This window comes from Drosophila tropicalis, unplaced genomic scaffold (assembly GCF_018151085.1).
Source record: "Drosophila tropicalis isolate 14030-0801.00 unplaced genomic scaffold, ASM1815108v1 contig_573, whole genome shotgun sequence".
Taxonomy (NCBI): Eukaryota; Metazoa; Arthropoda; class Insecta; order Diptera; family Drosophilidae; genus Drosophila; species Drosophila tropicalis.
In genome coordinates, this window is record NW_027173049.1 from 22,311 (window position 1) to 44,578 (window position 22,268).

At 38.4% G+C, this 22,268-nt stretch overlaps 1 protein-coding gene across 1 annotated transcript in view; it reads right to left on the bottom strand.

The window, feature by feature from the left end:
- Positions 1–17,477, bottom strand: part of Egfr (epidermal growth factor receptor) — a 33,117-nt gene extending 15,640 nt beyond the window's left edge. The window contains exon 1 of the mRNA XM_068287580.1: positions 16,484–17,477. Within this exon, the coding sequence (XP_068143681.1) occupies positions 16,484–16,652 (169 nt within the window). The 5' untranslated portion in view covers positions 16,653–17,477. The remainder of the gene's footprint in view (positions 1–16,483) is intronic.
- Positions 17,478–22,268: the final 4,791 nt, after the last annotated feature.

The following is a 22,268-nucleotide window of genomic DNA, read 5'->3' on the forward strand; positions in this document are numbered from 1 at the left end:
CATCATGGCCATCATCATCGATGACTTTGCGCTTGGCTGAGATACTGAGAGGGAGATACTTTCTGTGCACTCTGAGAGTGAGCACTCTCGAGTACCTCCACGCAGATTAACAGTAACAAAAGATCAGGAGACGCTCTCGAGTACCATGTCTTGTGAAGAGTTTCGACGTGCCCTCTCGAGAGCGCAACGAATTCCAATTTGCGCCATTTGATGCGAGGGGCGCCATATTTCTATTTCAAAATTTAAATGGCAAAATACGAAACCCAGAAGAGAACCTCGGCGAACTTTTAGCACGAGTCAATGTGGAGACTTCGAGTAGTTTTTTCTTATTTTTTGTGTTTCTGTCCCTTTAACACCTAAAGCCGCATAATTGGATTGCTTTTGGCCCTTTGATTGCCTCATGACTCTAGCCTCCGGGTGATAGATTGATTAACTATTTGCTTTATCAGCATTCTAGCTTGTCACATGGTGAGCAGAAAAAAGCTGCTTAGAATCAAAGCTAATTGCCAAGATGATGGCGCACATTTACCAATCATTTGATCACCCCGTTTAGGGCCCACAAATGAAATGCGCAAACATTCACATTCCGAATTCCATTTGAGTTTGACAGCTGAGCTAATTGGTCAGGGCGAACCGTGAAGAGAAGGGAGTGAGAGCCAAAAAGATACACAGAAGTATTCTTGTTAACTTTAACCCCAAAAAACATGCAGATGAGCTCAAGCCCAATCTATAGCTGCGATGCGATCGACCTCAACGATGGTTTGTTTCTTCATTTGTTAAGTATACCCTGCAGACGGTTTGGGGAAAGAGAGCATATTCAAGTCTGTAGAATGCTGAAACCCCTAAAAAAGTAATTTTCTGCTTTCTTTGTCTGATCCTTGCACAAAAGATTTCAGTGCCTCCAGATTAAAGTTACCTAATCTCACTTTTGTCCTTCTTATTCCATCCCTTAACTGTTGCCAAATCAAAGTTGTTTCGAATGGCAACAGGAAGGGGAAATATTAAAAGAAGGTTTTTTTTTTTGTTTCCAACCTTTGTATCAAAGGTTGGAAGTGTTACAGTGTGATTTCTCTATAATTTTGCATGATCATCATTTACGAGTTATTTGAAAGACGTCATAGATCTCGTAGATGATACCAGAATGAACTCTCTAAGCTTAATCAAATCAGTTCTGAGAAAGCAAGCAACTTTACATGTTTCACAGGAAAACTAATTAATTAACATTCTTAGTTTCTACTAGAATATGGCGTAGTGGTTCGTGAGATCCTTGGACAAATTGGAAAAGTCATTTCAACTATAGGACATAGTTAGCAATAGCTTACTTCCAATTTAGCAGACGGTCTTAGCTTATGTAGATCTCATTAAGTTATTGATTATCTCTGAATCGATAGCCCTCTGAAGAATTGTGATGGAACTTTAAATTCTTTAGAGGGTAGCACCAAGTCTTAATCTCATTTTAACAAGGGAATTTTGTATTCTTCTGGGGCTTTTTATTTTTGTTTCTTATTGATTGTCGCTGTCGTCTGCCTTGTTGTTGGCTGGCTGCACGACTCACGTCCAGTTCGAGACTCAAAAAAGACAAAAAAAAAAAAAAACTGCCTCTCCACTACAAGTTTTTGAGTTTAAAGCCTCTGTCTGTGTGTATTTGTGGCTTTTTCGTATCTTTTTTTTGGCTTTTTTTTTTTGTTTTGTTTTTAATGTCTTTGTAAACATAATTGCAACAACTCCAATAACAGATTGTTTGCGCGACTTTAATCGCTTTGTCGTGAAGTGTGAAATATGAGCGAGTCTCTGGGGGAAGTTTCGCTTTATTGTTTCTCTCTTACTTATTTAGTGTGTGGCTTTTTAGAGAGTGAACTTTTGGGTCGTCTCGCCAAATATCAGGCAGTCATTTATTTTTGCCTTATAAATACATGCAGAAAGTAATCTTGCGCTTACTTTGTTCACATAATTTATGATAAAGTCAACAACATTCAAATGAACCGTTACAGAAATATTGTGTTCATATTCAAAAATTTTAATATTATCATCGAGAGTTGAATAACTCTCACTTTGTCTTAAGTAGAGACAAATTTCTTTATCCTGCTGATTCTTCTAATGGCCTATAAAGGGAGCTAAATCTTAAGATGGGTCTAAACTAAAACATATTGAGGCCAAAAAGAGAGTTTGTTAAATCTTCATTAAATTATTTTAGTATTTTCGAATCAAGGAAGGATATTGGTTACTGTAGATGCCTGTTCTACGATTTAAAGGCTTAAACGATGCCAATATTCGATTGGTTTATGTTTAAAATATAGTACATTAGACCAATTTGTACACAAATCGGCTTAGACGACACAATACTGCAATTACTGGGACATCCTTAGTAATTGAAAGCAAAGTTAAGATATTTTAAACAAATTTTAAAAGAAAGTATTCAATCTTAAGAGATTATGATGACTACCTATACTTTTTTGTTTACTCTAACTCTTGGCCTAACTATCACCATATTATACTTAACATTCTTTAAGTGATCTAAAAAGTGACTTTATTATAACTCTATAAAGTTTGGAATTTGAAGTTAAAAAATCTGTCTATAAATTGGTTATTTCTTTGGCCTTTCGATCATGGAGCTGGTCGATTTAGTTACTTTTTTAAAGGGCGCTTTAGGAATGTAGCAATTAGATTTCTTCCAACACCAGTCAAATGCAAAAAGTTGGTAGGTATAGACACAATGGAACTGTGACTAAATGTTAGGCCAATGCCATGGTTTTCAGAAGAATTGGCCAAGCTGCAGCAGGCTAACGACTGAAATATCTGAAGACAGAAATCCGTAAGCCAGCAACATTCTGTTCAATTAGCGCATGGCTTCGATTTGCTAAATTTAATCCAAGCACAATAAGGCACCAAGCAAAAGGCAAAAGAAGAGGAACAAAAAGTGAATGCCACCTTTGGTCAGATAAGGAGAAGCTGTAACTGGAGCCAAAGCGGACGTTTTAGCAACGCACACGTGTCCACGAGAAGAGGCCGATTGCCCTGTTCTTTGAGCCTAGGGTCCCCCCAATACATGGTCATACTCATCGAAAACATGTTGCAAACACACAGCCGCACAAGCAGCAACCTGTAGAGCCTGCCATTAGCCATGAAGCATAAAACAAAGAAGCAAAGAGAGATGGCGAAGGTTGAAAAGAAGAAGGCGACCACTGGGATTGAAGACGAAGGCGGAGATGGAGATACAAACTGGAGACTGCCACAATGCATTTGCAGCGCTGGGCCCCAACTGCTCAAGCTGAAAGCCCTTAAAAGCCACGACAACGACAACGACGACGACGAAGTGAAAGATTTCCACAGTCAGATAGCTCATTTTGGGATGGATTTTATACCTTCGGCTCATGGGTCCATCCCAGGTCTTCTCTTCTTGTTCGCCTTCTTTTGTCGTCTTTTACTTGGTCTTAGGCCTGGCTAATCGGCGGCTATGTAAGTTGCTTGTTGTACGTGCGGCGACACAGTCAATACCAGCGCCACGATCATGCTGAGGTTGACAGCATCTCAGCCTCACAGTCGGAGCCAGCAACCACAGCCGCATTCCAGCAATATAAGGATTCACGAGAGGCCCCCATTTTGGCCCAAACGCAAGGTCAATACTTCCCAGTCGTTTGAGGTCATTTCTATGCGAATTAGAAAACCGATTAACCTAGCTTAGACAGGTTTAGTCGCGCTGGCTTAGTGTAAATCTCAGACTTCTTAGTCATCGATTAAGATTTGTTATTGCCTTTTGCACACTTGTCGTTTATTAATTCGAAAACAAAGCTTTATAATTAGATGGAAACACAAATACCACATTCAAATTCCAATGAAAATGTACGAAACAAAAAACACAACAACAACGACGCACACATTTAATATATTGTTGTTGTACTACTTTATGGATTTTGATTTGTGTATAAGAAATACCCTTTATTCAAAAAATTAAATGGGTATGATGGGTATTCAAGCACTTGAAACCAAAATAAAATAAACTGAATAAGAAACCAAAGGTGAAGACGTACTGGAATCTTTAAGATGGGTTAAGGAAGTTATCCTAAAGGTGATCAAATTAAGATAATGTTGATAATTCATGTAGGGTATTGCTATGTCGACTCCTTGTTAAGACCGTTAAACCGGTTTGCTATGGTCGTTGCCACAAAATTTCAAGCAGAAATCGAGAGCGAGCGAAGAGGCAAAAGCAGCAGCACAAAACGACTCACATGGACACGAGCTGATCTTATCGTCAGAAGATCTTGTATGTGTAAGTAACATTTTCTAAGAAAATTGCTCAGCATCCACAATTTATTAAATATAACATTCAATATTTAAACTAAAATTTATTTCGCAACAAGCTTTTAAGTATAAACTGCTTACTGCAATATGTGCTATGCAATAATATAAGATCAGCAATTCATGTTTTTTTCCGGGCTGAAACAATCTTTTTATCCTTTTTTTGTAACATTTTTATCAGTTTGTTTAGCTTGTTCGAATACAGAGTCCTCTGTTACATGGTCCTCTTCGGAAACAACAAAATGGCCGACCTGCAACATGTACATTCGGCAACATGGCCGATTAGCAACATTTCTAGCTCATGGCGAGATAGCAACATTTATGGTGCAAGTCTTGGCTGACTTGGCAACATACCTGGTTGGAGTCATGGCTGACTAAAAACATTTCTGGTTTGTAACATGGCTGACTGGAAATATTTCTGGCTTGAGACATGGCTGACTAGTAGCACGAAATGTGCAGCCCAAAAGCAGGCAACGGAAAATGTGCAGATCTTTCTGAAGCAATTTTATCCGGCTTCACCTATTTTATCCGGCTTTGAAATACTGAATCTTCATCTTTTCATCAATTGACGCCTGCTTTGATGCTAAGCATTCAAAGAATGGTCATGGTTTCATCTAGACGGGCAAATGAATTCAAAGTGATCCAATGTCTGTGTATAGTTGGGTATAAGAACAACTTTGTCATTAGAATTGGCTCCACTTGGCTCAGGATTTGAGGAATCTATGACCTACTGCAACATGTCCTGGTATGTCATTTATAAGCAAACCAAATATAAGTTAACCAGTTCTATCTGCTTTGATTGGTTGGCTTAATTCGTCATCGAGAGAGTCTGTTTTTAGGAATAACAATGCCACACGATTGTCCAGCATATGCGGCCCATGGAATTCCTATTGTTCACAAAATGTTTTTACAACCGATGTTGCTGGGGGGTGATAATGATAAGTATGTGAATAGTTTAAAACACATTCGAGAATCAACTGGCTTTGTTTTGTTTTTGTTTTTTTTTATTGCTGTTGTTCTCCCAAAACGTGTTCCAGTTCCGAAAATAATGGCAAATATTGAAACATTAACCCTTGACTAACTGAGTGTGTGTGTGTGTGTGAGAGAGTGTGTTGCACTGTTGTCTCGGATCGGGAAACACCATGCCCCACACTCCCACCCACACCTACTGAAAACTCCTTTTTGCGTTGGCGTTGGCGCATGCTCAGTCACATGAATCGCCTCGGAGAGTCGTAGTCGGAGAGTCAGCCGATGGCCAACTAAGCGTAAAGTTTTCAAACTTCGTTTTCTGAGCAGTGCTTTGTTTTGGTTAAAGAAGCGAGGGAGTAGTCCGCTGGGAAGGGTCAGGAGAAGGGCCTTTTGTCAAAGCGCATGCGTGTCGATGTCGCCACCACCAAAATGCAACTCTCTCTCTCTGTCTCACTCTGTCCCTGCAACAACAAACCAATCTCCCGACTCCTACCTATGTTTGTTTATACATATATGTAGCTATGTAGCTGAGGTATCTGTTGCATAGTTCTTCAAGCATAACTTTGGTCTCTTGTCTGATTCTCCCTCTCTTGCTGGTTGCCACGACAATCTAAACACAATTGTGCCACCGTTACGCTTGCTGCAGTTGCAGCAGTTTGAAGTTGAATGCAGCATAAATTTCCAATTCTGATTCTTTTAGTATGTAGTTTGTTTTTTTTTTTTTGTTTTTTGGGCATCAATTAAAATAGCGCGTGTTTTTGTTTTGTTTTGTTTTGCTTTTTGTCTTTTGGAAAGAAACTTTGTCACGAGTGCTTAAAGTGGGACGCACACCTGCCTAATTGTTTTACATACCTTTAATTATCGAATTAGACATAAAATTACAAACCAATTTAAGGCTAAGAGAGGCTGCAGTTCAGCTACGTAGATAAAGACTCACCTGTAATGAGAAGAATACAAAAATGTTTATTAATGATTAGTCAGAAGGTACATACACACATAGGTAGTGGAAATGTTTGTTCAACTTTTGCCAGCGAATTCGATTGAAATTTACAGTTAAGAGTGGTTACAGCTTTCCCAGCAGCAGCAACCAGAGATTCTGCAACACTTTCGCTTCCCAGACTCAGACGCCCCACAATTCAATTCACACGATGTGCGCCCAAACGCGAAAAATTCTCACGACACTGAAGCAAACATAAACAGAAAGATCGCTTCAAAAAAAAAAAAAAACACAACAAACCAACAAAAACAACAGACAAAATATAGAGAGAGAGAACAAAAAACAAAAAAAAAAAATTATGCCAGGCTCAGATGCCCATAGTCATTCAAGTGCCACATGCGGCACATTCTTGATGGGTTTCTCTGTCTCAACTTCTAGGCGCCCCACTCACTTTTCTCCATATACCCCAAAAACCCAATTGCAACTGCATTTGTAAATGACATCTGGCAAAGAGAAGGAGAAGAAGAGAGCCAAGAGTAGGGCCTATAGGCCCAGATCTTGCAACAAACAAAACATATGGCGACTAATTGTGGGTTAGTCAGCCGCGTTTCGCAGATGATTTTCGCGTTTGCTCTTCTTTGTCGTGCCAATTTTGTTGGACATGCTAAGGTCAATTAGGTATACGACCTGATGATGAATCACAAGAATGGATCGGTGAGGAATGTGAAATAGAATGGCAACTGAAACATATTTTGGAAGTTTCTAGAGTTGATTCTATGTAATTATGAAAAGCTTTTAAGCATGACATAAAATATGTGCTACCCTATTATTTTTGCACAACAAGATCCTCAAAAAGTAGGGAGAAGATCTGCTAGTAATGACACTTTTGTTAGAGATGAAACATCTAAACTTAAAGTGAGTTATATACGACTTTAGGCAGAGCATCTCCTAGTCGGCTCCTTGATTCAAAGCCGAAAGATCAATCGATTCGTCTATATACAGAAAATTAACTCTCATGATAATGAATTTCAATTTTGTTCAAATTACAATTTGAATGATTTTCAAATTCCCACAATTCACAACATCCGCCGGGCTATAGCACATATGCAAATGCTTCCCCCGCTCCCTGCTCACCCCCTCCAGTATAAGCAGCTAAATATAGACTAAGGTGAACTTTGAAAATGAAAGATGAAAATACAATAATAAATCATATGTTAAAAATCTTAAGTCAAAGGAGCCGGGAGACGTATGCTAATTAAGTGTGAACTTGTGATTTCGAAAATCTGGGCTCAAGTTGATTTCATGTGCCATAAAAACAAGAATCTAGTGATACTTATATAGCAATTTGGGGCGGATGTTTGATGAAACGATTTGATGGGCCATAAAAAACAAAGCACAAGAATCATAGACCAACTAAAGTGCTCTACATAATGTGGAAGAGAGATGGATGCAATTGGATCTCCCATTTCATTTATGTAATTAACACTCTGCTCTCATTAATTAGTTATATAAACATCTGTCTGGACGCTGACCAGGATTGGGGCAACAGTATCAAAGTCCACAATGCAGATAAGCCCACCCGAAACACGCCTCAAATTGCTGCTATTATTAAGTATCATTATCAAGGAGTGGAGTCCGTGTCAAATGTTATCATCGCAGAGCGTTGTCCGTGGAAAACATTCAATCATAAAACCGCTGAGCCGCAGTATATGACCGTACAGCTCTCCGGGCAATTGCTGAGCCAGCGCTATTTTTTTTTTTCAGCTAAAAACAAAAACAACATGGACGACTATGGCGACAACAAGCGTGCCCGATTCCAATGAAAAAAAAAAAACCAAACAACAAAAAAGTGGGGGAAAAAAATTGTGTATAAATAAAACCCAGCCACAAAAACAAAATATAATTGAAAAACAAATTAAAAAACCAGCAAGAGAAGAAAAATAATGCTGGAAATAAAATATGAAACGTTGGCAATTAATGAAAAAAAAAACTATACAGACACAGACACACTGAGAGAGCTTGCCACATGAGCGATCTGAGCTGATATGAAAAAAATAATATATATATTGTAGTATACGAGGGTGACCACTGGCCGGGGCTAACTCTAGCTCTCTAGCTCTTGGACCAGCACATTGACCCAACCTCCCAAGTATTGAGTCTAGCGATATCAATCAAAAAAAACTTCAGCGGATCGTTAACTCTCTGGCATGCTGCTGGGATGAAGATGAAGAGGATGAGATGAGATGGAGGTGGATTCGAATGGAGCTGGAATTGTGGCACATATTAGAGTGCACACATATTACAAAGAAGGCAATTGGCAAAGAGACAGGCTCGACAAGTCGTAGTTTAATTAAAACGCAAGACGAAGGGAACTCAACCATGTGGTTTTGACCATCCAAGGAGCATCTTCAAGCCATAAATCCCCCTCGATCAGACCCATCTATGGTCAGTAGGATGCTGTTGATCAATTATGTCGACAGTTTTTTCTCTCTCTCTCTCTTTCTGACCATTTTTGTCCTGTTTGCCATACGACCATATTCGATCAGCAGCAGCAGCAACAACTGAGGAGACACAAGATGAGTTGAGAAACGTTTTGCCATGTGGCAATTCGGTCAAATCGCAAACCATTAAAGATGGTCACATTGGTGAAAGTTTTGTTTAGTTTAGTTTTGGCGTCCCCCTACACACACACACACACACACACACACACATCTTGGCAAAACTCCCAACACCATTATAGTCTAATGCATAGATTCTCGGTTTTATGTGGCCCAAACAAAAAAGCATTAATTACTTCCGGACCACTAAGAGGGCCGCAAACGAAGCTGTGCCCCAGTACCGGTTTCTGTTGTAAGCCAAAAAACAAAAAGAGACCCCCATCCCTCCACCAAAAAAAGGTCTCCTCCAGCCAGCCAGCGGGTGTTCATCAAAATTCAATGAACGACTTCAATCTTTCAGCTCTTTGGCACAATTCAGATACTTTTTTTCTTCTTCTTTTATATATTTAATGTGAAAATGAATATGAATATTGTGGATATTCTTTATCCACGCCTTTGAGATCCATTCGGTTTCGGTTCAGTTTTAGTTTCAAATTCTGCTGAGTTTTTCAAAAACCAAAAAAAAAAAAAACCGAAAAAAACTTTGAAAACGTGCTGAGCCTAACAAAATATTTGTTGTAATTTCTATAGTTGTTCGCTAGTTATTTGGGTTATGCTTTATGGTGATGATGATGATGTGTCTACATGTGTACACGATGTTCTTCGTCCACACGGTTGTTGTTATTGTTGTTGGTGTTGTGATTTTAACGCTGCAATCAGCACAAGTCAACAGAAAGGTCAACAAAAGTTGAGAGAGCCAAGAGACAAGGGGAGACACATACTTACTAAATGTAGACGGATTTGGTATTTGTATGTGTGTTCTTCTTCTTTTTCTGTTATTGCATGTAAGTACAGCTTGTAAAAACAACAACAACAACAACAATGACAACACCCCCAATCACCCTCGTAATATGTACTAACAACAAAAACTGGAAATGAGAACTGAAAGATCTTCCAAGAAGAACTCTGGAGTGCAGTCCAATGCCAATTGGGTGCTCCGTTGTAGCTCTGTCTCCGTCTCTGTCATTGTGATTGCTACGTGATTGCCATGACAATTTCTCAATTTGTATTTTTATTGAGTAAAATATTGGTTGGCGCACACACACACACACATGTGTGTATATAGAATTTTCATTGGAGCATTGGACACTCCCTGACTTTGGACTTTGTTTGACAATGTGCGTTGTGTATTTGGTTCATGTACAAAATGTAAAATAATTGTCACATTTGCATAAGCATTCGAAACTGATTTTGGTTATTTTTAATAACTTTATTTGGTATTTCTCTTTGGCTCATTATCGATTAGGTATATAACTCTCATTGCTTTTGAAAGACTGAGAAAACATTGCAACAGGAAAAGATATTGAATGTGGATTATGAAGAAACTTCATTTGATGAAATCATTTTGTAATCAGAGATGGAGCGAATTAAATTGGAGTTAAAATATCATTAACTTTTGAATAAAGAAATAAGAGTTTCGATGCTGGAGTTTGAATACTCAGAATTCTTCAAAAAATTTGTATACAGATTGTCTTGGAAGGCCTTTTAAGATATATTTGTATACATATATTAGAAATATTCGAAAAGTTTTATATTAAACTTTTAGTAATGACAAAAGAAGTATAAAATTGAAAAGAAAATATGAAAATTAATAGAAATTGAAAACAAGAATCACTCGGTTCTTTCAATTGATTAGTAAAATATAATAACATCCGGTTCTAATTTTCAATAAGATTCTTGCAAATATTCGACAAGTTTGTTTAAATCTATTTCTCTTCAGAGTTCGTTGAAAAGCTGTGAACTCTAGTTAGTGTCCTATTTATAGCATACTTTTGGGAACTAGGATTGCATTTTCAGACCTTTTTAAATTATTTGTTATTGTTGTAATTACAAGGAACTTGATAAGAAACCATTTTATTTCAAATTACCTTCTATATTCATTTTAATAGGAGACATTAGCAGATTTTTGAGAAATTCGGATTCTGATTTGGAAAAATTTTGTTGGATCTCCTTTTCTCTAAGTAAGATTTACACAAAAAATCCTTGAAGACTATCTCAACTTCTAAAAATTTGGGAAACTAATATTCCTTACCCAGACATATTATGATAAAAGTAGTTTAGTTTAATGTAAAAGTCATATAAAAGTTATCCTTTATTAATGTTCAGGATGTGGCCTCTCATAAGTACGACTTTCTTGTATCCACCCATTTCCCAATCAAAAGTTTACGTAATAAAACACGTCACTAAGGGAGTTTAAACTATGTTCCTAGATCAATGGATCCTTTTAATACCAAACACTTGTACAGACGATGTATTTCTTTCCATTAATTTCCATTAATTTATTTTTTATACACTCCTAATGAATGAGGTTAGCAGTAGCAAAACAGAATATTAAACCTTTGCACTACTTTGTAGAGATTAAGAAACACGTAACACAATTGAACTCAACGCGTCATGCCGATAAGGAATATGTATATACTAAGAGCATTTGGTAAATACATACATATATAAATACAAGTTTTATGGTTAAAATACTTGCTTATCTGCCTTTTGCGAAACTTCTGTTGAACGTTTCAACTATCAAGAGGGAGAGATGTGTTTTTTGAACAGATGAAAGCACTTGGAAATAACAAACTCAACCTTTCACATATGCAAGCATATTTCTGTTTTGACCCGATTTGTAAATTATATGACTGCATTGGAGAAACAAATCTCATCTTTTCTCACATAGTTACACAAGAAGACAAAAAGGCAGAAACACAAAAGGCAAACCCAATCCCAATCGCAATCCATTCGGATATATGGCATATGGCCTCTCTCAGTGTCCCACCCAATTTATCTGGCTCAGACATCTCTTCGAACGGCATTTTGAAAATTGAAAACACATTTATGCTTTTTCTTGTGTGTTGTTGTGTTTCTTTTTAGTTTTTTCGACTTTGCTTTTTACGTTGAGTTACGACAGAGCGACAGAGAGCGGCTTATTATGGGCTTTGGGTGCAGTCTGAGTAGTCTTAAGCTAGGCTCAACAAGAAAGTCTCCGCGAGTCAACATGTAACTAATGACTTCTCAGAATATCAGAGTTCGACTTTTAACACTTGGCGGCAAGTCAAATGATAGATAGATGCCCATTAACCCCAGTGTGACCGGTGTGTGTGCGTGTGTTTGTCTATTAACCCCGGAGACGACGACGTTTGCAACGATGCTGCATCATCACCACCTCAAATTACTTCCGTTGCATCATTCTTGGTATACGCACACAGAGCCAAAAAACAAAAAGAAGAAAAAACAATTACCCTTCCATCCATCCAACCATCCAACCACGAATCGTAGTATAGTATCTTTATCTAAGTTATCGGATGGTCTGGATGGTCCACAGGTAGTAGATAGAAAATGATTGTGCCTGCTGTCGCTAGTCCATCATTGTAATTGTAATTAACGCGGCGGCGGAAATTCCAGGCAGGAAAATGTAATGTCAGCCTCGCGTACGCGAACCATAACGATATTTATTCTCCCTCTTCCCTCTCTCTCTCTCCCTCGCGGCATAATTGTGGGCCTAGGCAATCCTGCTAAAAACTTGCCAGTGTGAAGAGAGATAGAGAACCAGTTAATAGACACCGGATGGACACCGGATGGGGCGGACTCGCTACACTAGTGGGCTGACGAGGATTGGTGGCTATTCTGAAAGTTTTGTCATCACTTTGGCTAACACTCTCTGGGGCAGGAAATGGAACCGGCTGTCATAGGGAGAACCAGTTCAAGCGTCAGCACCAGTACATGCATACATTATTTTTAGGCCAAGCTATTGTCTCCATCTCTTTATCGCCATCTTCTCGGCTTCTTCGGCTTGGCTTCTGCCCCCTCCTCGAGGGCACACTGATCCCCCAATCATTTTGCAGCAATGCAGCAGTCCTCACACTGGCGAGTGCGGCATTTTGGCGCAGCTGTTAATCCCAATTAACCGCAATTAATATGAAAGCGAGAGGGCCCTACAGCGCAGCTTCAACGGCCCATGCCTTGGCGACCCACATTTTTCCGTTTCGTTTCATTTCGTTCGTTTGGAACCTTTCTGGCCCAGAGTTTGGTGTGGTGCGTGAGAGAACTAACTCCTGCTATTCTATGGCTATGCTCTTGCTCTTTCAATTCGACCCCGATGATGTTCCCATTGCCGTTGCCGTTGCCGAGTGCCGCCTGCCGCCTTAATTGTTTTTAATTAACACAAACGCTTTTTGCCTTCGAAACATTCCAATTCTTTTCCTATAGCTTTGCTCCCCGAAAACTTATCTCAAGTTGAAATACTTTCGTCATCGTTTGACTTTAATATGTACATAAATACCCTGCCCAAGCAGTGGGCGAAAGGGTATATGAACGTTTACCAAGTGTTTAGATAAAGCAGGCTGAACTCAAGGGTCTTTTTTGGTTCTTTCTTGTGACTAAGCAGAAGTTAGATATCTATCTTTCATCTATCCCCCCATATGGGCAAGATCTTGAACTCTAGGGTATTTTCAAGTCGTTGCTTTGCCTAATGCCATATGCCATGTATCATCTCAAGTATTGAATTTGAAATGATTTTATAAGCGAAAGTGCCAGTGGGGTGCGGTTCTCCAACCCGCTCCTAAATTTTGATGAGCTGTCGACTGATGCATGCGGCGTATCATAAAAAACAGAAAAACTGTCAATGATTCATAAATGACCCCGCTGTCATCAAAGGGTTAACTCTCGGATCTCGCTCTTGCTCTGCTACAAGTCAGGGCTAAGCTGCCAAGCCGAGCATAGACCATGTGATGATGGACCATTGTCCATTTTGTTATTTTATGTTCATCACTTTTTCTTTTCATTTCGAGTTGGAGGTTTTTTAATTTTCTCTGGGAACGCGTTGCTGGGTAATTATGCAAGATCATTGCCAGACAACGCGACAAGAACAGCGACGTTGACCTTAGGAGCTGTTCTTTTGCCTTATTATGATCTCAAACGTTTTGACGTTTTCCGGCCCAAAAGAAGTCGACAGCAATTTGTCCAGTTCGGGCTTTGCTTTTGCTTTGCTTTCACAAAAAGGTAATCCGATGCGCGCAGGCTCAGTTTACCAGGCGAACGACATATGGCACAACAACATCCAAAGGGCCCTCGCCCCCGACCCACCACGCCTTTGGTTTGGGTGGCCAGGAATCACATCCAGCAACAGCTGGCTACGGCTGGCGCTTTTATTTGGCCAAGTCATAAACAAAAACAAATTGAACGACGACGCATGCGTCATTGTGCAACAAATGGGGGCAAGCTGGCGTGCCGTTGATTGGGCCAACACTTAACCTCCCCCAACTCAGCAAACGAAACGACATGACACGAAGTGAGTTGAGTGCACGAAGGCAATCCACAGACCCCAGGCCTTAGATCTCAATTGAGAGGGAGAGCGAAACGTTTTCTGATTGGCGCCCCCAAAGCCAAAAGAAGAAAAATGCAAATGAGGCAAACAAATGTGCGCAAATGTTCAACAAATCAAACAAACAAAAAACGGCCAACAATAAATAAATGTTAAACAATCATTGCCCCTCTCAGTTGTTGCTCTTTCCCCCCAACCCAATGCTGATCTTCTCCTCTCATTGTGCTGTCAGTTTTCATTTCCCATTTTCTCACCAAGGGAAAACTTGCAGCAGTTGCATATGCCATAAACCAGATGGAAAAGTTGCCAAGCGATGGGAAACATTTTGGATACAGGAAATTGATTATTATTTATGATTATACTAAAGACCTCGACCTCCACAGAAAAACAAAAACGAAATCTCTCCACACTCAAGAAGTGTTCTGTGTACTCTCCGATTTACCCCCCAAAAACCGAGAAGAAAAAACAAAGAACAGGGAAATATCTTTGAAAAGATAAAGTAACAGACATGCTGATGCTTTCCTGCTGGTGGCTCTTAAGGCAAGAGGCAATAGGATGGCCTCCTACTCCCCCTCCACCTCTTCATAATTAGAGACATGCATGCATTTTGAAGTGTTTTTCCAGCTAAGCGAAGATATACCGTTGTTTTTTTTCTTCCCGAAAAGGACTTGCACATGGGAACTTTCTGTGCATCCGCCAGAGACAACCAGCAGAGAGCGAGAGAGAGAGAGAACACAAAATATGGCATGTCCTTATGAAATTTAATACTTTGGTATTGTTTTAGGTCGCTGCATGCATAAAAAGAAAGCAGTCTCGAGGACGAACTTGAGACGTGGGCGATCGATCGATTTGCTTTTGCTTTTACCTGCTCACAAACGACTTCAGTTTTCATGATTTTTGTTTTTGGGAAAAAAGGACCCGACACTTGAGCCGTCTCGAGTCGACTAGCCTAAGTGCCTGCTAGATCCTTTGCTGGCCACTTAGCCATACTCCTGTTTCGAGTACCATTCCTTGGAAAATCACTTAGCCACATCAAATGTCTCTGTCTTTCGAAGTTATGCGTCACTTTAATTCGTTTTCGTGTTATCTATCTACCCAGTCTTATCAGTTCTCAGCTCTTACTTTTGGTTATTTACTATTATCAGTTATAATGGGCATTATTCATGACTGTTTTTATGTGTTTTGTGAAATTAATGGTAAATGCATTTTGCACACCGTTGATTGCCAGAAATTGGCAAAAATTATTTATAAGTTGATTTCCTTGCTTTTTGGGGTTTGTTAAAAGCAAGAAACGAAAAAAAAAACACCTGCAACTTGGCTTACAAGTACTTCTACTTTTTGCATGAAATAAAATCTCACGGTTCAGATGCGTATAAAGAGACACACAGAGAGAGAGAGAGAGAAGTCTCTCGGGGACAGGTGGTAGGAAGCCAAAGACAGAGATACAGAGAGTATACCATGCATGTGGGTTTGTATTTGCAAGAAAGACATTAAAACAAAAAAAAAAGACTACAAAGCAAGTAAAGAGCCAAAACTGGTTTTTGCAACATCAAGAGGCAGGCGGATCGGTGGAGCAAACACAACAACAGACAAACAACAAAAACAACAACCTCTGATCGAATGGGGCAACCGAAGAGGGGCACAGTATATGGGCAAAGAAAATTTGAATAGCTGTTGTTGTTGCTTTAGCCTTTTCGTTCCTTCCACCCCCGCTCCAAAGCAAATGTTGTCCTTTTTAACGAGCAATCTGTACTTCATTCATATTTACCATAAGGTAGATAGAGAGAGAGGCGAAGAAGGAAGATGCTTAATGGCAATGAGCCGCTACCTGAGTCACAGATAGCAAGAGAGTACGAATGAGAGAGAGATAGAGATCACGCACAGGTAAGGTAAAAGTAAACAGGTAGAAAAACTCCGCTCCGGCTCCTTGTTGTTTGCCATGGGAAATCGAAATCACGCTGCTCTGTAAACCTGTTCACAAAGGGCCCAAAGAACCAGAACGAACAAAATCCAAAGCAACAGATGTACAATGAGAGATGCCCAAGATACTTCCTCCCTTCCTCCTGCTTCTTCTTCGTCAGTTTTCGGTCTCAATGAATTCAATGAAAAATCTTTTTATCAACGAAATAAGATTTGTCTCTACACACACACAGTGAGTTATCTTGGTTCTTGGGTGCCGCGTCTTTGTAATCTATCTTATTGTTAGTACCAGTTTTATCTACTTTTGTCTACGTGCTGTAATATTCGGGGCCTCCTCGGGGAAAGAAGAATGCCTCATCGTGGTTGATAGGTAGAATTGGCACAACTTACCTTTCATATCGCCATTATCAATATAGCCGGCATTTGATGACATGGAGGCCGAGGTTGAATCAATCAGCAGTAGTAGCAGAATGCTGATCGTGATCATTCCCAGACATCTGCCTCCGCATCCTGATGCTAATCTCCTCGGGGTATCCATGAGATGGTTTTGCATTTTCATTTTACTTTATTTTTTGCTTATTTTCACAAACTTGTATAAATAATTATTCGATCCGATCTTCTGTTTATTTGCTCTTGCAAATATCTCGCAAGATTTGGGGGACTTCGACTGTCGAGCGGATGTGAGGGGGGCTCTGGGTGGGTGGGGCGTTGCACTGAAGGCAGACTACTTCGCTTTATACACCCATCGCAAAAGCCAAACTTGCACCCCCAAATGGCCAAGTGAATTTCGAAGAATTGTAATTCTTCTTTGTTTTCGCCAGAAATCTGTTGCTGTTACTTTTGTTCGGTTTTGTTGTTGTTATTTATTTTTGCGAAACGACAAAAGCAAAATTAAAAAAAAACCAACAATTTCACGGAGTAATATAAATAAAGCTGCGATCGCGTTTGTTTTATTTTTTTTAGACGTTTTTGTTTGAGCCAATACACTCGATTACGAATGGGCGGGGCGGGGGGCGCAGACGAGGCCGACGACAAACACACACACACTGTCAGAACACCGAGCTGACGATCGCACAATTAGATATATACAGATATATATTTGTACACACACTTGGACACTTCGTATTGGCCAGCATCAAAAAGGCCAGATGATAATATAATGATAGTTAACGATCCACCGAAGCGCATGCAAAATGCCGCTTTGAAATTGTGTAATTGCAGAATTTTCGTTTTCTCTTTTCCTTTTTTTTTTTTGCAAATTCAGCACTTCGACACGAATTTGAGTTGAATTTTTTATTGTTGTGGTTAACGTTTCGAGCTTAGAGGCTAAGACCGCGTTAATTTCCCGCAGCACACACGACGCAAACACAACAAGCGAAGACCTCTGAATGAAATCGGTTTTCTTTTTAAAATAGCGCTCCACTCACTGTGACCACCCTGTAAGCTGTGGACTCTGGTCACACTGCACATCCCCTTTGGAAGTATTTGCTCAAAAAGTGAGCAAGGTGCTCAAACGAAAACGTAGTACCAACATCAATCAAAGGAGTCGAACTCGAGCATCGGAGTCGAAGTCGAACATGCAAGCAAATATTGTTGTATACTTTTAGGCGGCTCACAGTAACTGAATTTCCCTTTATCATGGCGACAAAGCGTTTGACTGGCAAAGAAATAACACAAGCCGACATGATTTTTGCTGACGTTAACTTGAGAGGTGCTCTTAACTAATTCGGGTACGCTGAATCTAACTGCATACTTGGTTTTTGTCCATCACGTCCAGATTTTGTGAAATCTGGAGATCTGGGGTTGGAAAATAGGCACCCAAAAGTATACTATAGAAAGTTTAAAACAAAAATTTTCAACTTTTTTAACAGATTTTAGAATATTCTGTGTAAGAAAATTAGTTCTTGTTTGCACATATAACTAATATACAATTTGTAAGACGCAGCAAATTCCCACAATTCTTTAAAATTTAAAAGCAGACAATTCTTGAAATCCCTATAGCATATTTTTTGGTTGAAATTTTACTCATTATAGAACTATATCCGGAGTGTAAGATATTATCCATTATAACAAAGAAATAACTCTTTGATATTTTCTAAATTCATTTTCAATCAAGCCTAATAAATATTAGGATAAAATAATAATGTTTTTAGTACAATATTATGCTTATATTATGGAAAAATATATTGCAAATTAGGTCATTTTGAATAATTTGAACGCTTTTTTTTTTGAAATCCTGACGTGATGGAGAAAAACTAAGTACAGGGCCGTGATTAGCAGCCCCCACTTACTATAGGAGACCTATTGAACTTCAAACACTTTTTCATGACCTCAAAAATGTCGGCCTGTGTAATTAATTCATTAATCACTTTGAAGAAAAATGTTTAATTTCGTTTTTGAATATATTAATAACACATTAAAAGAATAAACTAAAAAATTAATTAATAACACAGACCGCCATGATTTTGGGTGACGTTAATTTGAGAGGTGCTCCTTACGATCATTTTTAACTGGCCAAAACGTATGTAACAGGCAGAAGGAAGCTTCTCCGACCCCATAAAGTATATATATTCATGATCAGGATCAACAGCCGAGTTGATCTAGCCTTGTCCGTCCGTCCGTCCGTATGAACCATCAGATCTCGAAGACTGTAAATGCTAGAGCCACCAAATTTGATATGTAGACTCGCCTAGTATGTAAATAGATTATTAAAAAAAAAACATTTATTTCAAATACTCTTCTAGCTAGAGACTCCAAATTTGATATGTATATTTGCTTAATATTTGCAGATTTTGTATGCCACGCCCTTTCCGCCCTCGTAATTTGATAAAACTAGATTATCTCCCGTATTTTTCTACCTTATGCAATATCCAGAAAAATACCAAATTTGATTAAAATCTAACAAAAAATAGTCGAGTTATGCATAAAAACGTTTTTCCATAAGGCCGGAGTTGGCTGGTGGGGGCGCTAGGGTGCTCGAATGCTTATAAAAAGCATGTGAAAATGCATTTGTTTAAAAAAATTGAAATATTTGCTTTACTGGTGTATGATGGTATACCTAAGTCGGCGAGTCGGCCAATAACGAAAAAGTTTGTTATGATTAAAGTCTAAATTGCAAGATTCTCGTATGTTCTTTAACGCGAAGCATTCCAACGGAACATAAGTACATACATATGTACATACTTATATATAAATTATAAAAAAAAAAATTCTCCGTTCGGATTCTAATAGAATATTGTTCAAAGTATATGAGCGATAGCAATTGATTCCGGTAAGTAACGGCAACTCAAGCACAGCTTAGAAAACTTACAGTAAGCTTACTTACTGTAGTAAAAATCAGTATTAAGAACAAGTGCCCGCAGTTTAAAGTCCCAATATTAATAACTTCTGCTACTGTTGTGGACGTTTTACCCCGGCGAGTGATAAGCACGGATCAGTTAGTAAAAATTTTGTTAAGGCATTTCGACATTACTTTAATTGTGATGTTATACTTAATGAATCGTGGGCGCCAAAATACAGTTTGAGGAGCTTCTTATGTCGGGTTGGTTAACTGGATGCATTTGGTGTACCAATGATGTGGTACAATCCAGGAGAACATGACCAAAAAATTGTTATGCTTGTGCCAACAATGTGACTGGACTTAACAAAAGAAAGGCGAAAAACAAAGTCTACGTCTCCGTTCCGAGTGTGCAACTGCCCCTGGACCATTCCCAAAATATTCCAATACTAAAATAACCAGGCACAGAAAATGTTAGTCATTACAGCAATGCGACTGTATTTGATGATCACTCCGAGTATATCCCCCAACCATCAAATCACCCAGTTCTTATAACACAAAGCATGTTGGATGAAATGGTTGCAAAATTAGAGCTAACGCAGAGAAAATCAGAAATGTTAGCATCTTTTTTAAAATCCCATAACTTGTTAGCAACAGGTACAAGAGTCACAGCGTATCGAAATCGCAAGGAACACTTCAAAAAGTTTTTTACGGTGAACAAAGAAAATAATTTTGCCTATTGTCACGATATTTTGTTTCTCATGAATGAGATGGGTGTTCAGTACAGGCCAAACGGTTGGAGACTATTCATTGATAGTTCAAAATTTAGCTTGAAAATAACAATTCAAAGCCATCGATCCCCATCGTATATGGAACTGATACTAAAGAGACGTATGAAAAAATGAAATGGATTTTAAAAATGGTGGAATTTTGATGGTTGTCGGTAGAAGCGACGCCACATTTTGCTGTTTACAACAAATCTTTCCAATGATTAGTAAGTCATATTTTTATATCTACACGAATACTTTTGACTTATATCAAATGTTTTAGGCGTTTTAATTGGATCTGATATTCGGAGATTGGTAGAGTCTGAAGATTTCAACAAAGTTTTAGCTGGCGACGAGTTCATTGTATGGACACCGATAAAGGAGACCTTCGTTGGGCTTTCATTTTCGAAAACTGGAGTCCGTATTTCCCTGAAAATTCACTTTCTTCACCACCATTTGGACCAATTTAGTCGACACCTATGGACTGAATCATATGAACATAGAGAGCTGTACCATCAAATTGCCTTGCCATTTGAATTAAGGTGTCAGGGAAAACGAACTCCAGATGCTATACTGGCCGAAATATGTTGGTGGGCTAAGCAAATATTTCAATTCAAAGAAGATGAAAATCAAAATGAAGAAGTGCAGGAAGATGAGCGCCACGGAATGGAGTTCTCCACTGACGAATCGTATTACTTTGATCTTGATAAAGGAAATGAACCACAACCAAAAAGAACTCCTTGCTATATTTCAAAATATATTTGTTGTTTTAAATTAATTTTGATATTATTCTCACAAAAAATATTATTATTCTCTCAAAAAAGGGCTTAATTGTACATTTTTCTAGAACTGTAAGACAAACTTGTCTAAAAAAACATCCTGTTAAATATTGCAAGAAGAAAATATATTGGAAATGTGCAAGCAAATGCTTAATAAAGTTTGTGGGAAATATGTAAAATTTGTTTTAATATGATCTTTAGCATTGGCCATAAATTATAAGAAACTATAAATAAATACAAAGATCATAAATCTCAAGCTTAATCAAATCACCACTAGCTGTTTATTTTTTTAATACAAACATTTCATATATTATTGATCCAGTTTTAACACGATTTGATGGAAGCAAAAATGTTAAATGTGTCGATGTGTGGATGCCAAAATTAGAAAACTTAATATTAGAATTACTTAACACCAAATTGGAAACACTTATGTACATGTGTTTATGCAGCGGAAGTTATTCACTAGAGGGACGGGGGTCTCCACATGTCAAATTTGTTCAAAACGTTCAGACAGATAGACAGATAGACGAATGGACAGACGGTTTCGAGTGATTCGTCGTTCGCTGGGACTAATTATTTATTTATTTATTTTTGGTTTTTGACAATTTGTTGTTCTAACCTGCTTTGAATAATAATGTGGCAAAATGTTAATGGCGATGGAAAATTGCAGATACATATTGAAACATGTTGACGGAATTAGTTTTGTTCCAATTTGAATTAAAAGGAACTTTGTGGTCATTCAACATAAAATATCGTCTTCAAATTGGAAAAACGTTTTATCTAAAAATCTTAGCATAGCAAATTATTGATCAAAGTCACTGTTGTCGACCGATTATTCCTATGGGAGCTCTATGATATAATCACCCGATCTTGATTCAATTTGGCAGAGTCGTTCGATTGCCGATAACACAGGCCGACATTTTTGAGGTCATGAAAAAGTGTTTGAAGTTCAATAGGTCTCCTATAGTAATTGGGGGGTGCTGATCACGGTCCTGTACTTAGTTTTTCTCCATCACGTCAGGATTTCGAAAAAAATGCGTTCAAATTATTCAAAATGACCTAATTTGTAATATATTATTCCATGATATAGGCATAATATTGTACTAAAAACATTATTATTTTATCCTATTAATATATTAGGCTTGGTTTAACAAAAATTTACAAAATATCAAAGAGTTATTTCTTTGTTATAATGGATAATATCTTACACTCTGGATATAGTTCTATAATGAGTAAAATTTCAACCAAAAAGTATGCTATAGGGATTCCAAGTATTGTCTGCTTTTTAATTTTAAAGAATTATGGAACTCTACTGCGTGTAACATATTGTTTATTAGTTTTATGTGCAAACA